The sequence below is a fragment of the Eriocheir sinensis genome, chromosome 14 (assembly GCF_024679095.1).
Source record: "Eriocheir sinensis breed Jianghai 21 chromosome 14, ASM2467909v1, whole genome shotgun sequence".
Lineage (NCBI taxonomy): Eukaryota > Metazoa > Arthropoda > Malacostraca > Decapoda > Varunidae > Eriocheir > Eriocheir sinensis.
Genome location: NC_066522.1, coordinates 17839710 through 17860681, shown reverse-complemented (window position 1 = coordinate 17860681; position 20972 = coordinate 17839710). Strand labels below are relative to the sequence as shown.

General features: G+C 45.6%; 1 protein-coding gene across 3 annotated transcripts in view; it reads left to right on the top strand.

The window, feature by feature from the left end:
- The first annotated feature begins 6013 nt into the window (after positions 1-6013).
- LOC126998583 (tyrosine-protein phosphatase Lar-like) overlaps positions 6014-20972 on the top strand; it is a 275996-nt gene continuing 261037 nt past the window's right edge. The window contains exons 1-3 of one of the 3 annotated variants that reach the window (XM_050860410.1): positions 6014-6230; positions 6593-6886; positions 18095-18277. In XM_050860410.1, coding sequence (XP_050716367.1) covers positions 6014-6230; positions 6593-6886; positions 18095-18277 — 694 coding nt within the window. Of the gene's footprint in view, positions 6231-6592; positions 6887-18091; positions 18278-20972 lie in introns of all 3 variants that reach the window. The other 2 variants (XM_050860409.1, XM_050860411.1) reach the window with 2 other exon arrangements.

Genomic DNA, 20972 nt, shown 5'->3' with positions numbered 1-20972 from the left:
GCGGTGCGCACTTCCTGGCCCCGCCGAGATGCATGGGCGCTCGTGTGTTGCGTTGGGTCCTGTTGGAGGAAAAATGTATTTAGTTCCCTCCTCCACTCCGGGGCTATTTTCTTAAATATGGTGATGCATTTTGGAGTTTTTTTGGATCGTGTAGTCTCTTCGTTCAACTTTTCCTGTCGGGTGCTGTTGGGAAAATAATTTAAAACCTATACTCAGACACTCTTTTTCTTCAGTATCTTATACAAACCAATAAGAAATAATATACCAGAAATGATGAGAGAAAATAATAATGATCCGAGCGTGTCATAATAATATAAAAGTAAAACCATAACCCATTTTTAATCATGCAAATATTAACCCTTTTTAATCTTCTGTTTTTCTCGTAATTCGTCATATGATTCCTTGGGTTAATAACTAATCATCTTACGTTAAGATCCTAGTTAATGAAATATAGACGGCGTATTACCAAGAATTCGTTGCTGAGTGCTGGTCGACTCGCCTCTTATATCCTCCTCGTATCCTTGTGCACGCTAAGAGAGCTGCGTGCCGGCCGGGGCTTGAGGGTACAGACCACGCCACGGCACCAGCGTCCACCCAATCAGGAAGGAGAGGAAAGTCCTGCAGTGTTCGCATGCCGGACCGCCTTTCTCAGCCTTCCCTCCTTATCCTTCCTGTCCCAATCCACCCCTCACTCTCGTCCTTCTCCTTCCACGTCCACTCTTCTACCCGCCCATCCCTAACCCTCTCCCTCTCTACCTCCTTCCCTCCCTCTTTCCTTACCGGCCGATGGAAACTGCCAAGTCCACTTAGTCAAATTTCAAGTTTTTCCTTTTATCCTCTCCTGCTGAATAAAAACGGCAGGAAAATATGCACATGCTGCTCTTTCTTAAACCTTATTTCTTCAGAGCGGCTCAGAAACAGCGGCCGTAACAGCGCCTCTGTGGGGAGTGGCTCGGACGGGACGGCGGCGTGCTTCATAATCAGGGAGAGAGAGAGAGAGAGAGAGAGAGAGAGAGAGAGAGAGAGAGAGAGAGAGAGAGAGATATTACATATTGTCGGCGAAGTCCTGCCAAGTTCTGCGTCACTGGCATTGCGTTCTCCTTCAGCCTCCGTAAAAGCGCTCTCAGACTTTATGTGGACACTGTTTATACTCCTCAAGGAAGGCACAGGAAGAGAGAGGACACGCGGCGACAGTAACCATGAAACAAAAACCAACCAAGGCCGTGAAGCAGCGCAGGGCAATCAGAGGCCACGTTCAGGGCGGCGTACAGACTGAGCGGGCGATGTGACGGCGAACCTCGTAAAGGCCTTTTCATCGCCACGTGCTGCCGGGTCGTCGAGGGCTGGTAATGAGTGGACAATTCGTTGCTGGAGAGTTTTACGGGCGGGGCGAGGCGGGGATGGTCGGGGATGGGTAAGGGAGGATCGAGCTGGTAGTGGCGGGGTTAAGGGGTCGCGGGTGGTGGTGTTGGCAGTGTCGTAGTGTTTGGGGCTCAATGAGAGGATTAGCGTCATAATAGGCTGGGTTACGGGTGCATGAGAGCTCTTTTGTGCGGGATTATATATCCATACCCAGTAATGAGGTGTCGTGTTGGACTCGTACGCAGCCCATCCTTCTCGTTCGTCCTCGTCCTGCTCGTCCTCGTTCTCGCCTTACCTCTCCATGCAATTTGTGTTTTATTTCTTTACTCGCACTGTCCTTTTTTTTTATCTCTGCCTCTATGTCTTTCTGTTTCTGTGTGTCTGTCTTTTGTCTGTGTCTACCTGTCTTATTTACTCTCTCTCTCTCTCTCTCTCTCTCTCTCTCTCTCTCTCTCTCTCTCTCTCTCTCTCTCTCTCTCTCTCTCTCTCTCTCTCTCTCTCTCTCTCTCTCTCTCTCTCTCTCTCTCTCTCTCTCTCTCTCTCTCTCTCTCCTTTGTTTCTCCCTTCCTTTTAGTGTATTATGGCGTCGTTGCCTTCTCTCTTTCTCTCTCTCCCTTTCTTCTCTCCCTCTTGTCCCTCCATCCCTCTCCCACGCAGTACATCATGCTATTATTCCTTTCTCTCTTTCCCTTTATCCTCATCCCTCACATCTTCTCTCCTCTCTGTTTCTCTCTCTCTCCCCTCATCACCAAGTGCGTCACACCGTCATTGCATCTCCTTAACACGGACGTATGCAGTGCTATGCGTCAGAGCACCACCGCAGACGTGACAGCACCGGACAGAACCACGACCCGATCCACGAAAAGTACCGTACATATACCACCCAACGTTTGCGGTTTATACTCGTGCGGTTTTTTCACGTGTGCAGTCCATCCATGTTGTCAGCCATCCAACCAGCCTCACTCCAGCGGTTTTCTTTTTATATGTATACCGTATTTGGTGACCACAGGCTATCCATCAATCCTCCCATCCATCCATCTGCCCGTTCGTTCACCCATGTATCCCGTCCGGGCGCTGTCTCGCTCTCTCCCATCCCAGCCTCCGCCCATCCCACACACCACACACATAGCTGTTCCATGTTCTTCCTCTCAGCGGCAGCAGTTTTGATTTTACTTTTTTTTAGGACGGCATGGTTTTTTTTTCGTTTTTCGTTGAGTTTGTGGCGTTTTGTGTACCGTTTATTTTTTGGATGTGTGGTTTGATGATTTTCCCTTATATAATATTCGTAGGTTTATACATACATACATACATACGTACATACCATATATACAAGCTTACATAACATAAACTTACAGACGTGGATACTGACATACATTTTGTGTTAGAGGGAGGAAGAAAGAGAGGGAGATTTTATAGTAAGGGAAAATGAAACAGTGATGAGCAAGAGAAAGGGAAAGGAGAACCCAAAAAAAAATCGGAAGGGGTAATGAAATGAGGGAGGAAGGGAGAGAGATAATAAGGTGAAGTGATGGTGTAGTGTGGGTGGGAAGGGGAGGAAGAAGGTGGAAGAGGAAGGGGTAACGAGGTAAGGGAAGGAGAGAGAGAGAGAGAGAGAGAGAGAGAGAGAGAGAGAGAGAGAGAGAGAGAGAGAGAGAGAGAGAGAGAGAGAGAGAGAGAGAGAGAGAGAGAGAGAGAGAGAGAGAGAGAAGACGAATGGATGATATATTGTTGATGTGAAAAGGGAGGAAGGAGGAGGAGGAAGGGGTAACAAGATAAGGGATAGAAGATGAGGGTGGGAGGGAGGGAGCGTGGGAGGGGGAGGAGAGAGGGGAGGGGAGGACAGAATGCAGAGGAGAGGACAGCTGGCGCGGGTGTTCTCTCATATTTGATTCTTTACACTCGCTGCTTCCTTTTTTATGACGGTAGTTTTTTCCTCAATTTACGATATTTTTTTTCTTTTCGTTTTCAAAGGGGCGCTGCTACTCTTCCGTGCGCGTGTGTGTGTGTGTGTGTGTGTGCGTGTACGTGTGTGTGTTTACGGGACAGGAGGCGACAGACTAACAACAGTAAAACAAAATATATAAAAAAAAGAAATGGCTTCAACTCACTGCTTAATAAAAAAAAAATAACAGATGACAAAGGAAAATGACGAAAGACAATGATCAAATATACGTAGTTTCAGTGGGTGTGGGTGGGTGTGGGTGTGGGTATGTGTGGGTGTGGATGGGTGGGTGTTTATTTATTTGTTTCCATGCAAGTTTCGCCCCTGCCTCGCCTCGCCTGTCCTTTCAGCACGCCGCGTCCCCTGTGTTGTTCCGGGTTTTCCTCCGCACGGCTTCAGCTTCTTGCCAACTCCTCCCCGCTTCCCGCCGTCCGCCGCCCAGCCAGCGATCCCGCGTACCTGAAGGCCCCATAACTCTGGCATAACCCGGCATACGTTGGAAGGTTTTACGGCAAGATAAACTGCCGGCCTTCTTGCGACGCCCCAGCTGGCCAGGCGGGGTTTTGCGCGGCCGTGCATAGCTGATGGCTGGGGAGAGATTTACATCCACTTTTAGAAGAATGTCATTTGTGTGGCGTCTACTTGCACGGGTTTCGGTGTCGGATACTAAGTGAGAGAGGGAGGGAGGGTTGGAACTCTTCTTGCTGGTGATGCCTAAGGAGAGTCGCTATGGGTTATATGTCTCCAGTCAATCAGTCAGTCAGTCAATTAATGTAGGATGTAGACTGAGCAGAAAGTAAACAAGCAACACAAACAAGCCAGTAAGGTCTTTTGGTTGAAACGCCTCTTCATGATTTTTGCGTTTACATTAGCTTGATTGGAAAGGCGACAAGATCTTTTTTTTAATCACCGCGCCTCCTTAACTCACTACTGACACATCATTGTCTTAAGGGAGAAAAAAAAAAGATAGAGGAGTCTTGTGTGTGCTATACGGTGCCCCAGAAAGGCCTTGGGTTATGGACTCGAGAAGAGGTCTTACGGGGAATAGTTAGACGGGAGCCATCCACACTTTGGTTAAGAGGACCAGAATGACGGACAGGACAGGGATCTAGGAAACTAGGGCTTGGAAACCAGGTTGAGATTGCGTGGGATTCTGAGAAGGTGATGTGATGTGATGTCCTGATGATCTGAGGAGAGGTCATCTGATGCTAGAAGGGGACTGAGAAGAGGTCACCTGATGCTCTGGAGAGGATGAGTGTGGAGGTTACCTGAGGCTCGGGGAAGAGGTCAGCCGATGCTCGGGGAAGGCTGAGAGGCGGCCATCGCGGAATATTGCAATTGAGAAGATGGAAGAGCGGCCCCCAATAACGCTGAGGGTCCCTCCCCGATGGTTTATGAAGCTTAAAAGAATATGTGGGTGATAAGGGGCGAGGGAAGGAGGCGGGGCGGGTGGGGCGGGGCGGGGCAGGCGGCGTCTTGGCTTCCGACGGTGGTGCCTCGAGTGACTTACGAGTCGCCTTATTGTGGTGCTGATGGCCCCGAGGCGGCGCCCCCAAACGGTTTAATATGGAGCCGCGTTTTCTGCCGTGTCGTGCAAGTTTGGATGTCTTGCTGCTGACGGCGCCAAGTTTTATATATTTAGGGAGCTCGGTGAAGTATTGTGATGCGCCAAGTTCACCTTATGTCTGTTGGCTGGCGGGAAATGGCGGGGGGAGGGACGGCTGGTAGTCCTGCTCTTATATTACTTTCGTTTTTATGTTCTTGTCTCGTTTTTGTCTTGTATTGTTTTTGTTATCTTTTTATGTTCTTATGTTATTTTGATTCCCCCTAGAACTGAAAACCAAGGACAGACAGCGTTAAAAGTAATTGATTTGTTGAGTTCATCTTCCTCTTAGAGTGGTCGCCCTGCTTTGTTGTTTGGTAAAGTTTGTTACGTTAAAAGCAAAAACTTGAAGATTTGTACCGCCGAAAATAAATAAGACTGACTGTGTATATGTGTTTGTATGTGTGTGTGTGTGTGTGTGTGTGTGTGTGTGTGTGTGTGTGTGTGTGTGTGTGTGTGTAGGCGTGATATATATACTTTGTTCATATTTTCCTTTTCGTTATTGTTTCTGAATGCAAATGAAGAAACCGCTATTTTTTCCCCTTCCTTGCCGAGTGTAATATGTTAGCCGTGACTTTCATGAAGGTATAACTCTGCATTAAAGTCGGAGGGTAAAAATGAATTGCACAGTGGCTTGAATTTATAATGGCACACTGCATGTTGGTTAGCAGGTCCGTCGGAAGTGTGTGGCCGCCAACAATTAACATGCGCGGAGAGCAATAGTGGTGTGAGGCTCAGTGGGTGGGGAGGAGGAGGTGAGAGCCGTGCAGGGAGTGTGAATCGAGGGGAATGGAGGGACGTTTAAGTGTGAGGTGCGTCTTAGGGCTTAAGGGGTGTAGTGTGAGAAGTGGGTGCGAGAGAGGAATACAGAGTTGAGATGTGTGAGGCCAATGTAGGAGCTGTGTAGAGGGTGTAAGTTGTGGGGACGGGAAGGGCTGCAGCAATAGTGTTTAAGGTGTGCAGTTTAGGGAAAGGTGGTTGAGGGGATGTGGGGTTGAAGAGGAGCTTTGTGTGGTGCTTGGGTGGACGGTGGAGGGGATGCGAGGTGAGGGTAACAGAGCGACAGTGTACCAACGCCCTACAACACCCCGTTCTGATAGATAAACATGCAGATACAAGTGAAAGAAAAATATGCCATAGACGGCAGCTTGGGGCAGGGAAACATGGGCCTTACACGGGCACCTCCCACCTTTTATGGCACAGCGGCCGCCACGGCAGACACGACCAACTCCAACAGTACTGCGGAAGGCGACCCGGGAGGAGGGGAAGACGACACCCTCAGTCTTCCGGAGAAAGTCTTCCCCTACATAGAGTTCAACACTCGTAAGTATATGTCAGGCGCGTGCGGGATCGATGCTGGTGCCTTTGGGGGTAATGAGTGAACATAATAATGGCGTTGAATCGCTCCTGTCTTTCGTAAGGGAAGTTCAGGTCAACAGGTTTTCCTATGTAGCAGCGGGACGCAAAAAAAATAAAAATGGTGATGCTGCCACCTGCCCGGCTGTCTGCCTTGTCGCCGCTCAGCTGGATTTATTTACCTTGTATCGTCGCCGTCGTTGTGTCCCGCCCCACCGGCTGCCCACCTGGCCGCCACACTGGGGTCGCGACACACACACTCCCTCTATTTGCATTCCCTCCGTGCATTGGATCCCACTCTAACTCCCCTCTTTGTTTGCTCCTCACAGATCCGCCGCAGTTTGAGGAACGCCCGAGGAACCAGCGAGTGATGAATGACCGCGTGGCGTCCTTCACCTGCCGCGCCACCGGGAGCCCCGAGCCCAAGATCCAGTGGCGCAAGAACAACCGACGCATCAGCGGCAACGCGCGCCTCATCGTGCTGCAGGTCCCCGGCGGCTCCATCCTCAGAATCGAGCCCGTCAAGTACCAGCGGGACGAGGCCACCTACGAGTGCGTGGTTGAGAATGCCGCCGGGGACACCATCAAGGCCTCCGCCAAACTGGAGGTTCTGTCCGATAGCTGTAAGTACCGACAGACAGAGTTTTGTGTTACGGTTACTTTAGATACACGGCCTCCATCTTGCTGTGAGGTTGTTTGTTATTTAAAGAAGTGTCTGTGTAGTTTTTCTTATAGTCTGGCTACACAACCATCATGCTGTAGGATGTCTATGGGAAAGATGTGCAGAGGATATGCTTAGAGGGGAGGGAGGAGGAGGACTGTAGCTTTGGTGTGGAAAGTATATGGTCAAGGAAAGGTTGGTTGATGGCGTGGAGCTGTAGTTGTATGAGAAGGTTACATGCGGCCACTAGGGTTTCATGTCACGGAAGAAAAAAGTTAGGGGTCGCGTGAGGACAGCACACTAGATATTCTGATGGCAAAAGAGAAATATGGATCGCAACACGGTGCTCCCATAGAGAAGAGAGAAAGATTTTGAAGGTCAACAAGTTTCCTGTATTTGATTCCGCTGGTGAAGTGTATATTGCCGTCCAAGTGGGTCAGTGTTATGCTGGGCCAATTATGCCTTTGTTTGTGACGCTGATTTGATGGCTATTTGGGGAAGAATTTCGTTGCGGTATTTTTTAGGTATTCGGAAATTCAAGAGAGATCAGGAATAGTTATCGCGTTCATTCACCTAAAAGTTTGTAGTTTTTTATATCAGTCGGAGCCATAAAACCTTGTATTTGAGGCGCCATGACCACGTACCCAAATCAATCAGTTCAAAATCTCGTGTCCTAACATTGCAGTCCTTTCCTTGTCGTACGCCAGTAAGTGTATAAGTAATGTCGTTCTTGCAATTCGTATGTGGAAGTATGTTCGTGTATACGTATATTTGCTTCCATCCACTGCTAGTCTCCTTAATCAAGTCTTCTCTCTATAGATTTTATTTTCACAGCGAAAGAAACGGTTCAAGAGCAATATAATAGAGAGAAAAAACACCCAGCAAATCACCGCTCCCACACAGATCAAAGAAAGAATCTGCTAATGTTTCTTCCAGCTACAAGGAGAGGCAAATGAATCAGTGTAATGTCTTTCTCGCAAATATCAGCTAAGAATCTACGTAGCTTTGTGGTGCGTATATCTTCCCAACCACCGCTAGTATGATTGCCTTTCACTGCCGTATCTCGCGTCTTCAAAGTCCAACCTCACCTAGTTCTGCCCTCGAGGCGTGTGCGGGCAGCGGCGCCTCCTGGTAGCGGGGTTGACCAAGGAGGGAAGAAGTGTTAGGCGACTCTCTCTTAATAGGCTCAGTTCACGGCGGACAGAGAGGGAAGGTAATGGGTGCCGTTATTGCCTCATCAAAACAAAAGGAAAAAAAGGCGGAAGTTAAATGTCTCAAGACGGCCATTATAAATTCCCATTACGAAGAATAGGGAGAAGAGGAAGAGGAGGAAGACGAAGACAAGGACAAGGAATAGGAAACGGAATAGGAATAGGAGGAGGAGGAGGAGGAAATGAAAAAAAAGGTTGAGAGAAGGAATAGGATGGAAAAGAATAGCTTGGTGTTAGAGAGAGAGAGAGAGAGAGAGAGAGAGAGAGAGAGAGAGAGAGAGAGAGAGAGAGAGAGAGAGAGAGAGAGAGAGAGAGAGAGAGAGAGAGAGAGAGAGAAACACACAAACCTTTATAGAACTAAGACCACAAAGAGCCTGAGAGTATTTGGGTTGATCTCTTCCGTAATCCTAAGTAGCTCAAACGATTGTGAGCCTCGCCGCTTCCTCTTCCGCGCTTGTTGGTCTGCGCGCGGCGAACGGTGAATGACTACTACTACTACTACTACTATTACTTTTACTGTTTTATTGATAGTGTTTTATGGGAAGCTAATGAACCTGCCGACACCTAATCCCCTCTGATCATCATGTTCGTAAAGCCTCGCCGTATAAAATAAGTAATCAGCGTTAATCCGGTAAAATTAGTTTCTTAAAGGATTAATTATTTGCCTGCGACTTAGTGTATTTTTTTGGCTCCTGTTGATTGTGCAGATAATTAGTGTGGAATTATTACTTATCCTTGACAGGTATTATACGTAAGGCGAGTTTAAGCCCCAAGCAGGAATACCTTAATTAATCTAGTATACGTAAGACAAAAGTGATTTTTTGATTTTTTATAGGTGGCTTATACGTCATAACTTCTAAGCTTAACGAAACGAAAGTCAGGTTGCTTCAGAACACACAAACCTTTCTTTATCGCACTCAAAATATGTTATAATAAAAATGAAATTCGCGTTAATTCGACTCCGGCAACGTTTTCCTATTTCCAAATGATCTTATGCAAATTGAGTTACGTGTACGCCATCGTTTTATAATTTCCAGAGTGAAGGCGAGCACGAATAATTGCGTGGTGCGAGTGGTATTTAATCGCCCTTTTTTATTTCTCTATACCGGGTGACAATGTTAATGTGACGCTAACAATGAGGGAAGGCCGCCCGGAGTGATGCTGTGATAATGAGGGATATTACTCTGCCAACTGACTGTGTTATGGTGCTGGTAACACTGCACAGGCGCACACACACACACACACACACACACACACACACACACACACACACACACACACACACACACACACACGGCAGAGTCTGTTATAAATTTAATGCATAATTCTGGCATCATTCAGGGTTCCTAAGACTAATTTCCTATCCTATGTAGTTATCAGTCATCAAATTTACATTAGTTTGGTCTTCACCGTCTCATATATTCATCCTCGAAGCCGCTGATGCGATTTTAATACAGTCGAGGAGGAGACATTTTTTCCAGCCTCTTTTTCCCTTGTTCTTGGCCTTCCTGCGCCACACGCCGCCCCGCTCCTGCCTGGGAGGGGGAGGGAAATATATAACGAGAAAGATGGAGACGAATGGGGGAGAGGAATAGACACCAAGAGGTGTGTGTGTGTGTGTGTGTGTGTGTGTGTGTGTGTGTGTGTGTTATGTATATATTTGTGTGTATGTATATGTATGTGTGTGAATAATATATATATATATATATATATATATATATATATATATATATATATATATATATATATATATATATATATATATATATATATATATATATATATATATATATATATATATATATATATATATATATATATTCCTTCTCGTCGTCGTAATGTATTCCAGTCAAGTTTTCTGATTTATCACCAAAGTTTGGGCGCGCTAAGTTCATCGCGGTAAAAGTTCCACTCGCAGCCTTCCATTAACACTGAACTTCTTTCATCGGGAGCCGCGTCGGCACGGCAGCGCTGAGCCAGGCCCGGCGCCTTATTGCACCCCTCGGTATTACCTGCGTGTGTGTGTGTGTGTGTGTGTGTGTGTGTGTGTGTGTGTGTGTGTGTGTGTGTCTCGTATGTCTGTCTATATGTATGTTTGTATATATGTGTAAGGTCATGGTGTCAGGCGGAGAGCCTCCTCCCCCCGCGGCTGGCTGGCTTTGGGCGGCTTTATGACGGATCGCCGGGCATTACCGCCGCCCCTCAAGCAGGTAATAAAGGGCGGCGCCTAAGTGAAAATAGGAGCCCAGGAAATTAGATATTGATGGCGCCAGATTTCTTGCCCCCTTTATCTCTCTCTCTCTCTCTCTCTCTCTCTCTCTCTCTCTCTCTCTCTCTCTCTCTCTCTCTCTCTCTCTCTCTCTCTCTCTCGCTCTCGCTCTTGCTCTTGCTCTCATTTTGTTTCCATCATTTTATTTCCTGGATTTGTCTAAGTAACATTAAAATCATATGAAAGGGAAATAGGAGAGCTGATGGGTAGGTAGAGGAGGAAGGGTGAAGAGGAAAGGTAAAGTTAGGTAAAGGTAAAGCTGGGGACGTATCTTCTAGCTACGCGTGACCTCGGTGCTCATCTCCGTCTCACTATATATTCCCGCTGAGGTACGGCCCTTCCTGTTGGTCCATTAAAGAAGCCCCGGACAATAAACTTCTTTTCGTGATGCTTCGACCACGTCTTGACCCCCAGCGAGTGAGTGGTTGCATTGAGCTTGGAGAGGAGGAGGACTGTGGAGAGCTTGATTGTTGTGGACGGGGAGTGGAAGTGGAGGGACCGGTGGGAGGTAGAGCATGGAAGAGATTGTGGGTTGGACGTTGGAAAGCTTGATTGTAGTGATACTGTAGTGGATTGGGACGAGAGCTGGGGGAGGGAACAGCATGGGAGGGATAGTGTTGTTGTGGAGAGTGGAGGGGGTGGAAGAGTGGGATCAGAGTGTAGCCTACATCATGGAAAGGATTGTAGTTAGGTAGGTAGTGAGTTTTGCAAGAGGATGACGACTATGAGCCATGCGGTAACGGAAAGGTGGAATGAAGTGGATTTTGGGAGATGGAGGTGGAGGAAGACGTATGTATTAGTAGATGGGTTGGTTGATTGTTAGTGATAGCGTGAAAAGAGAGATTGCAGGTGGTAGTGTAGAAGGAGGTTATGGCATTGTGAGTAGTGGATTGTAGACGTTGATTGAGTGCATTTGATAGATGATGTGAGTTATGGAAAGACTCGATTGTGTGTGAGTGCGACTGGCGATTGTCGAAATATGGATAATGGATAATGGGTTCATTGTATAGAGATAACGGATTGTGAGTAGGGGTGGCGAGTAAAGGAGAGCAGATAAAGAGAGAGAAGGGAAGAATAGAAAGGACAGCAGGAGATAAGAGAGCGAAGGGGAGGCAAAGAAAAGAGGAAATAATGATAGAGAAGGGAAGAACGGAAAGAAGGGGAGGAAGGCAAAAGAGAAGATAGGAATGAAAACAATGGAAGGGTAAGAGTCAATATTGAAAGAGGCGAAAAATGGAATAATTATAAGAGAAAGAAAAAGAGTGTAATCAATAAGGCGTTAGGGAGATTAGGTTTCCAGTTCGTTTAATGGATTTTTTTTCTCTCTTGCTGGTTAATGAAGATCCACTTTATTATTATTTTTTTTCCAGTATTTTGTTTATTTTTTTTCATATAAGTTCACCTGCGAATGTCATCACCAGCCAACCTTAACACACTCACACACACTCCCATCATCATCATCATCATCATCATTAGAGCTAAATATGTGAACTCCTTTTTTTTTTTTTTTTTTATTTTAACCTCATATTTTACGCCCCCGGGAATCAATAATGGCGATACACCCCTTGCACCCCACCTCCCCTCACCCATCTCCCCCCTTATCACCCCTTCCCTTCACCCCTTTACGTCTCAGCCTGTCCACTGCCTCCTCTCCACACCCTTCTCTGCTTCCTTCCTCTTCCTCTTCTTATTTTTCCTTAATTCTCATTCTCCTTTTTTTTATCTTTTCCTCATATCGTTTCTCTCCTTTTAACTCCTAATGTCCTCAGCCTCTCATCCTCTTTCTGTCCATCTTCGTCTTCCTCCTCTCTCCGTTCTTTCGTTCTAATCCTCCTCCTCCTTCCTCCTCTCTCTACTTGTTCTCTATCTACTTGTCCGTATTTCCCTTTCCTGTTCCTCTTCTTATCATCATTCCCTCCCTCACCTTTTATATGTTTCTGCCTCTCTATTCCCCTCCTCCTCCTCCTCCTTCTCCCCTTCCCTCTGTTCCTCGTTTATTCTCCTCCTTTTTCCTCTTCCTTCTCTTCCCCTTTCAGTTTTCCCTCCCGTAATCCTCCTCCCCTTCCCTTTTCAGCACATTCTTCTGCTCTTTTCCATTATCATTCCCTTCCCTTCGTTTTCCCCTTTCTTTTTCCTCTTTATTTATCCTTCACTTTACCATCTTTTCTCTCTCTCCATTTCCCCCTTTTCTTATTTTTGTCCGTATTTTCTCCTTTTCTTATTCTACTTTTCTTATTCTTGTCCATATTTTCTCTTTCGTTTTCACTCACTCCCATTCCACTTCTTTCCTCCTCCTCCTCCTCCTCCTCCTCCTCCGCCCCCCCCCCCTCTTATCCCGCCACAGAACTTTTTTTGTATTAACTTTCCTCTGTTTGTTTCTAGAAAAATGTTCGCATGTGTCCTTTCTCTCTCTCTCTCTCTCTCTCTCTCTCTCTCTCTCTCTCTCTCTCTCTCTCTCTCTCTCTCTCTCTCTCTCTCTCTCTCTCTCTCTCTCTCTCTCTCTCTCTCTCTCTCTCTCTCTCTCTCTCTCTCTCTCTCTCTCTCTCTCTCTCTCTCTCTCTCTCTCTCTCTCTCTCTCTCTCTCTCTCTCATTACGCTATCTCCCATTCTGTTTTTCTTTCTTTTTTCTCTTTCTCTCTCTTTTAACCCTCTTGCATTATATATCTTGATCGTCTGTTTAATCTCTCAAGACTCTCTCTCTCTCTCTCTCTCTCTCTCTCTCTCTCTCTCAAACCCCCTTTAACCCTCTTGCATTATATATCTTGATCGTCTGTTTAATCTTCAAGACCTCTTACATATTTTTTCGCTCCTTTTACACCCCCCGACGCTCTTTTCCTCCTCCTCCTCCTCCTCCTCCTCCTCCTCCTCCTCCTCCTCCTCCTCCTCCTTCTCCTCCTCTTCCTCCTGCTCGCTGCCTCATCTCATTCCCTCCTGCACCTGCTCCTTCCTTCCTTTTCCCCCTCCACGGTCACCTAATAACCTTTCCTGCCGTCCTCTGATTGTCCTTCCTTCCTTCCTTCCTTCCGTCCTTCCTTGATTCGTTTGTCCTTTTCGTTCTCTTTCGCATCCCTCCTTCCTTTCATCTTTCACTCTGTTTTTAAATTCTTCTTTTTTTCCTCCCTTACTTCCTTCCTCCCTCGATCCATACCCCGTTCTTCCTTCCTCCTTCCTTCCTCTCATTCTTTCTTTCTTTCTTCCACCCAACGTTTTATCTCGTTCCTTCATTATTTTCTGACTTCCTTTCTGGAATGGTTCCTTTTCTCTGTAATTCCTCCCTCCCACCTTTCCTTCTACTCCTCCTCCTCTTCTTCCTCCTCCTCCTTTTCCTCTTATTCCCTATGTAGTTGCGTTCCTTACCTTGCTAAATCATTACCGGATACATATAACCCCCCCACCCCCAACACACAGACACTCATCTCCTCCCACTCCCCCTCTCCTCCCCTCCCACCTCCACCCCGAGTCACGTAGATTTGACCCAAGGCATTTCTGAGTGTGTGACTGAAGGCTCCACTCCGTCCACATATTAGCAGGGCGTGAGAGGGTGAGTGCGTGAGTGGCGGGCGTCTGAGGGTGATGGAGTGCGCTGGGACCCGAGAAGGCGCATGCAGCTCTTGTTTTAGTGAGGTGGAGTGGGACGGAGTGAGTGACTGACTGGTGGTGTGAGGCGGCGAAGTGGAATTGAGAGAAGTGGAGTGAAAGGACGGAAGGTGGACTAATGAAGTGATGGGAGGTGGAGTAATGAGGTGTTGGGAGGTAGGCAGAAATGGAGTGACGGAAGGTGGAATGATGTTGAATGATTGGAGTGGAGTGTGAAATGATATGATGCGAAGTGAAAAGAAATGAAGTGAAGGCAAATGGAATGAAGTGGAGTGATAGGAGATGAAGTGAGTAGTGAAGTAATTGAGGTGGATTTAGGAGTGAGCAGTGAAGTGACTTAGGCGGAAGAAGTGAATAATGAAGTGACTTAGGTGGTAGAAATGAATAGTGAAGTGACTGAGGTGGATTTAGGAGTGAATAGTGAAGTGACTTAGGTGGAAGAAGTGAATAATGAAGTGACTTAGGTGGTAGAAATCAATAGTGAAGTGACTGAGGTGGATTTAGGAGTGAACAGTGAAGTGACTTAGGTATACTTAGAAGTGAGTAGTGAAGTGACTGAAGTGGAGTTTAGTGGACGCGAGCTGAGGTAAGAAAGGTAGTTGAATGAGTGGTGGAATAAGTAGTGGAGTGACTTATTGAGGGGCACCCATCATCATCATCGTCATCATCATCACTCTTTCATCACGAGCAGCAATCCCTCGAAAATGGACCGACATGAATCTAGTCAAGTATATTTCTGGGTCCACTTGTATATAAAATTTCTCTCCATAGCAAAACATAAGAAAGTATTGCAATTTGCTCCCCTTTTTTTTTATTCGTTGCCAGATACAGAAAAAAGAAAACTGGTATGCACATTTTACTTCAGCGTCATACTTTTGATTGCCATACTTTTTTTTTACTTTTTCGTTACCAGATAAAAAAAAATGGTATGCATATTTTCCTTAGTCTCATTCTCACGATTTGTCTTACTTCCTTTTTTTCTCTTTCGTTACCACATAAAAAAAAGTCTGGCATGCATACTTTCTTTAGCCTCATTTTCTTCGTTTGTCATATTTCCCTTTTTTTTTCGTACCAGAAGTGAAAGAAAAAGAAATTCGCTCATTTAATTTTCTTCATTTATCATACTTCCTTTTTTTTCGTGGCAGCAGTGAGAAAAAAAATATATTCGCTCACTTACTCACTCACTCACTCACTTTCCTTGGCTTCATAATTTTCGAAGGACGAGCAAAACACGAGATAATGAAGTATAAGTTATTTTGAAGCTCTTATACCATCCACATCTACCTCCACCTCCTCCGCGTCCTTCTCCCACTCCTCCTCCTCCTCCTTCTCCTCCTCCTCTATAACAAACAGGCCTTATCTCCGCCCCTAATGCCGCTGAGGACTCGACTCGGTGTTTATGCAGCTCATGTGTGTGTTTTGTCACTTGGCCTCGTCGTTAAGCACTCCTCTCGCCTCTCCTTTTACTGTTTTACGGGCGTGTTTGTTTTGATGGGTGTTTTCGTCTGGCTGGCTGTGTTTGTTCTTTGTTTAGGTTTGTGTTTCTGTCTGTCAGTCTTTCTCATACAAGCACACATACAGACACAAGTGCAAAAATCGAGGGAAATAATTTTACGAGGTCGCTGCTTCTTCCACTAAGTGCTCGGCGTGATGGAGGTTCCCGAAACCTGCACCGAGGGAAGGAAATACCGGCTGTTTACCCTCGCCGCGGCCAAAGTCAGAATCAGTGTTACTCAAGGCGTGTTCAGAGCTATTACTGCAGGCCCTGGTATTTGAAACTCCCCATCCGTGAACAGCCCTTCATGTCACCGTCTTATAAGAGTCATTCTTCTAATTAATGCAAATTACGATGTAATAACTCTCCTCTCGTGGTGAACTTCCACCAGTGACTCATTTCCGTTATCCTGCCCTGCGCCAGCTAATAAACCTGGCCCTGGTGGAGGCTTTGGGCGCTGGGCCGTCGCTGTCGCCCGGAAGGCAGCGGCAGCAGCAGCCACGTTCCTTGACATGCACGACATGCAATCAGCAGCCTTTAATGATATGCGTGTCGAAAGCAGACATAGAACACCGCCCCCCATATCATGTTGAATTAATCAGCACGTAAAAAAATAGTATATTAATTTTTGGCATCCCGCGTGCGTTCCAATATTTTCATATTAAGCGCAGAAGCCTGCGGAATAATATTTCGGAAAAATGACTTTCCTGTACATAATAAATAATTAAATAAATAAATAAATAATTACATATATATATATATATATATATATATATATATATATATATATATATATATATATATATATATATATATATATCTATATATATATATATATATATATATATATATATATATATATATATATATATATATATATATATATATATATATATATATATATATATATATATATATATATATATATATATATATATATATATACATATATATATACATATATATTAATCAATCGGTAATTATTATTGTTTTGAGTCAACGTTTGTAATCACGCCGAGGCCAAGGCTCCCTTTCCTTTCCTCTTACTCCTCAGTGGATTGGCGCCCTCGCCGCCACCCCATAAAGCAGTTTTTAGCTTCTGATCCGCGTCTCGTGCTCTCACTCCTGCCTGTAATCCCTCTCGCCCCGCCTGTCATCATCCTTCGCCGCCCCGCCCTCATTACCTGCGCCTGCTGCCGTGTTTTGCCGCTGCTCAGGTGTTGCTGGGCTCACACGGCGTCTCAGTGGGCGTCCTGCCTCCTTATCCTGCCCTCGAGGAAAGTCTTGATGCTAGTATATTAGATATGATTATGATTAATAGTTTAATCTTTCGAATATTTATTGGTATTCGAAACTATTCAAATTTCATTTCACACTGGTATTAGAGATGATGGTAGTGGTGGTGTTGGTTTCAAACATTTTGGGTTGAAGTGGTATTGACTTGGTGACAGTATTGGTGGTGGTGATAATGGTTTTGGTGGTAGGGGTGAAAGCAGTGGTCATACCCTTTCGTTGGTAGCAGAGGTGGTGGTATGAAAGCGATGGTGGTGCTAGAGTTATTCATGTGGTGGTGGTGGTTGTGGTAATGGTGGTGGTGGTGATGATAGTGGGGGTGGTAAGTGACAGTGGGTTGATCGGTAATGGTGGGGTCATTGATCATTCCCTTCGTTGACAGCAAAGGTGGTGTTGTAACTGCATTGTTGGCGGTAGAGTAGTAGTTTTAGCCTGGTGGTGGTGGTGGTGGTGGTTGAAATAGTGACGGCGGTGACTCACTTTTCGGAATATGAACTCCGAAATGAATTGCGCTTTCCCGGGCAGAGGCAGGAGGGAAGCGGCGCATGAAACACATGGTCCAAGATAAGCACTTTTTGGAAAACTTATCTCTTATGATTATGAAATCCTATCATTTAACCTTTTCCTTGGACCTACGCTCAAAGCATTTCCATTGAAGTTTTCACTGCTACTCTGGAAGTTTTATGGGAATTCGAATGCAAAAACTTTCTCTCTCAGTTAAAGTTGATTTTTTTCGGGGGGGGGAGGGAGGGAGGGAGGGAGGGAGAAAGGCAAAGTTTGATGACGTCCTTTTGAGTTCGTGTTTTGTAAGTTCGCTCTCTTTCTATCTATCTTTTTATTTCTATCTCTCAGCCCAAGGTTCCTGTGCTACATAAGTCTTCTCTCACTCATCTCTCTCCTCTCCTTTTCTCCCTCCCAGCAGCCCATGAGTCATAAATTGTCTAGTTCTCTCTTTCTCTCCTTTCCTATGTTAACTCTTATTCTCCTTCTCTCTCCCTACCTAAGTTAAGTCTCATCCTCTCTCTCTCCCTTCCTATGTTGTCTCCTTCTCCCTCTCTCTCCCTCCCTATGTTAAATCTCATTCTCTTTCTCCCTTCCTATGTTAAATCTCATTCTCTTTCTCTCTCCCCCTTTCTATTTTAAGTCTCATTCTCTATCTCCCTTAGTTAACTCATTCTCTTTCTCTCTCCCCTCCCCAGCATCCTTCCTACGTTAAATCTCATTCTCTTTGTCTATGTGGTAAGTCTCATTCTGTTTGTCTCTGCGTTAAGTCTCATTCTCCTTTATTTCTCCTTTCCCCAGCAGCCAACAGTATGCCCAGCGGCTTCCCCTACTTCCGCACCGAGCCCAAGACCAAGGCGGTGGAGATCGACCACACTGCGCTGCTGGTGTGTGACGCGCGTGGCAACCCGGAGCCCACGATCACTTGGTACAAGGACAACAGACCGGTGGACCTCGGCAACTCGCGCTACACCATACTGCGATCGGGTGAGTGTTGATTTGCGTTTGTTGTTGTTGGTGGATTTGTTGTTGCAGTGTATGAGTGTGAGTGTGTGTATTAACCTAGTTTTAGTATACAGGATATGAGTTATGCGTGTATGCGTTTGCGTGTGTTCATATTATTGTATTTGTAGTATGCAGGATATGACTTAACCTCGTGTTGTCCTGCCTCCATATCTACTTTTATTAACTTAAGTCGTAAAGTCGTAGATGTTCCTTGCCTTCAGCACCTCCATTTCCAACTCGTTCCAAGTAGCAGTAAATCTAAATGGAAACCTCGATGAAATAATGAATCCAAGGTGAAGAGGAGACCGGAGATAAGGAAATTGGATGTAAGATGGGGAAGAGAAAAAGAAGAAAGGGGAGAGAAGGAGGGAAGAAAAGTAAAAGTCCTGTGTGTGTGTGTGTGTGTGTGTGTGTGTGTGTGCGTGCGTTTAGATGTAGGTAGGCAGGTGTACGTGTCTACCGTCACCTCTCCAACATGCAATTATTCATTTATCTTTGTCATTTTTTGCCTCACATTCTTTTTCCCTTACATTGTGCACAGACTGCGACGTGATGTGTAATTTCACGCGTTAAAGAAACATAAAATTATACTATGATCAAACGTGACATAACAGCAACAATTATTAGGGATCGGGTTTGCTTGTGCCTCGCTTTTTATTTAGTTATTTATTTAGTTCATATTTCTCATTTATTTTATGAGACGAGAAAAAAACACTAGACAGACCAAGGCCGACAGCAAGAACAACAGCAACATTTACAACTACGATAACAACAACAGAAATAATAATAGCATCAGGAACAACATCGACAACAACAACAACAACAACAACAACAACAACAACAACAATAATAATAACACAATAATAACAACACCACCACCACCAACAACAACAACAATAACAATAATAACAGCACCACCACCAACACCACCAACACCAACACCACCTCCAACAACAATAACAACAACGACAATAAAAGCAACCACAAATTATTAAGCGCGACACAAATGCAACAATTATTTGGGATCGAGCGCTCCACATGGGGGCTTTTATTTATTTTTATTTATTTATCTGTTGATTTGGTTTATTTATTTTCACGGGAGAAGGAGACAGACAACAACAACAATAACAACAACAACAACAACAACAACAACAACAACAACAACAACAACAACAACAAATCATTTAGTATAGCACAAAGGCGACAATTATGAAGGATCGAACCCCGATATGACACGTTTATTTTCATTATTTTATTTTGATTTTACTATTATTTTTTTGTTTTTGTGTTTTGACGGACCCCAAAAAACAAAAACGACACCAACAACAAGCAGACAACATACATTACCATCTATAATAACACCAACAACACGGACAAAAACAAAACAAAAGAACAAAAATACGCACAAACAATCCAACCAACCTATCTCTCTCTATGTGTCACGCCTTCTGGGAAACAGTTGGTGCGGCGTACACTTGTAATAAAGAAGAGCCATAAAACAAGAGAACAACGGAAAGTAAAAGAAAACTCACGTCGCATGTAATGATTTTGGATCCGCAAGTAGGAGGAAGGGAGGTAGGAATTCGCTCTCACCTTCACCTCCTCCGCCCCATAACTTAGCCCCAAGGAATGTTATGACGACGGGGCTGCTGCTGGTGCGGGTGGTGCGGGAGTTATTCTGCGTCTACACAAATATACACTTGAACTTGGCTGGATTCGACGGGGCATATTCTTACGTATTCCCGGTCGGTGGTGGTGGTGGTGGTGGTGCTTGGGTGTGGAGTGTGAGAGCGTGTGGGAAGGGTTGTGGTGGTGTGTGTGTGGTGGTGGGGTGAGCAGAAGTGTGATAGTGGTTGGTTAGTGGTTGGGAGAGTTGTGGTGGTGTGTGTTAGGGGTTCGAGAGGCTAGGTTGGGGATGGGGAGGTGGAGTTTTTGGTAGTGGAAGAGTGATTGAGGGGGAGAGTTCAGTTGGTGTTGGGGGGGGGTTGAGAGGTAAGGTTAGGGATGAGAAGGTGGACGATTCGGTATTGTGAGAGTGGTTGGTAGTTGGGAGGGTTGTGGTTGAGGGGGGGGGGGGCGTCAAGAGGTTAGGTTGAGAAGGGCAGAAGTCTCTTTAGTGGTAGGGGAGTAGGTGGGGAGAGGCGTTTGGTGGTGGGGGATCGGTAGGTTAGGTTGGGTAGAAGTGGAATAGTGTAAGAGAAGTTGATGGATGGAGTGGCGGTGTGTGGAGGTGTCGAGAGGCTAGGTTGGGGTGGGCATAAGTCTCTTTAGTGGGAGGGGAGTAGGTGGGGAGAGGCGTTGTGGTGGTGGGGGATCGGCAGGCTAGGTTGGAGAGGGGGTGGTGGGGTTTTAGTAGCTGGAGGCGGAGGAAAGTAGCGTGGTCATGTCACTCCGTCCATTCGTCTTCTGGGTTCCGGCAGAGCTCGTGGATAATAACAATAATAAGAGTAATAGAAGTGAAACAAAAACAGTGGTGTCAGGAATTCTACGGTTTCGAACTAGCGGAGTCGCGCGAATGCGGTGTAAAGTGAAACATAAAAGTGATCCAATGGCGAGAAAAACTTGCATTAGAGAAAAAACTCCTGCTCTTGCATTATGTGGGGAGGTGTGAACTGCATATTGACCTGATGTATGTATAGAAATAGACTCAGATTGACAAAGTGGATGGTGATGGATT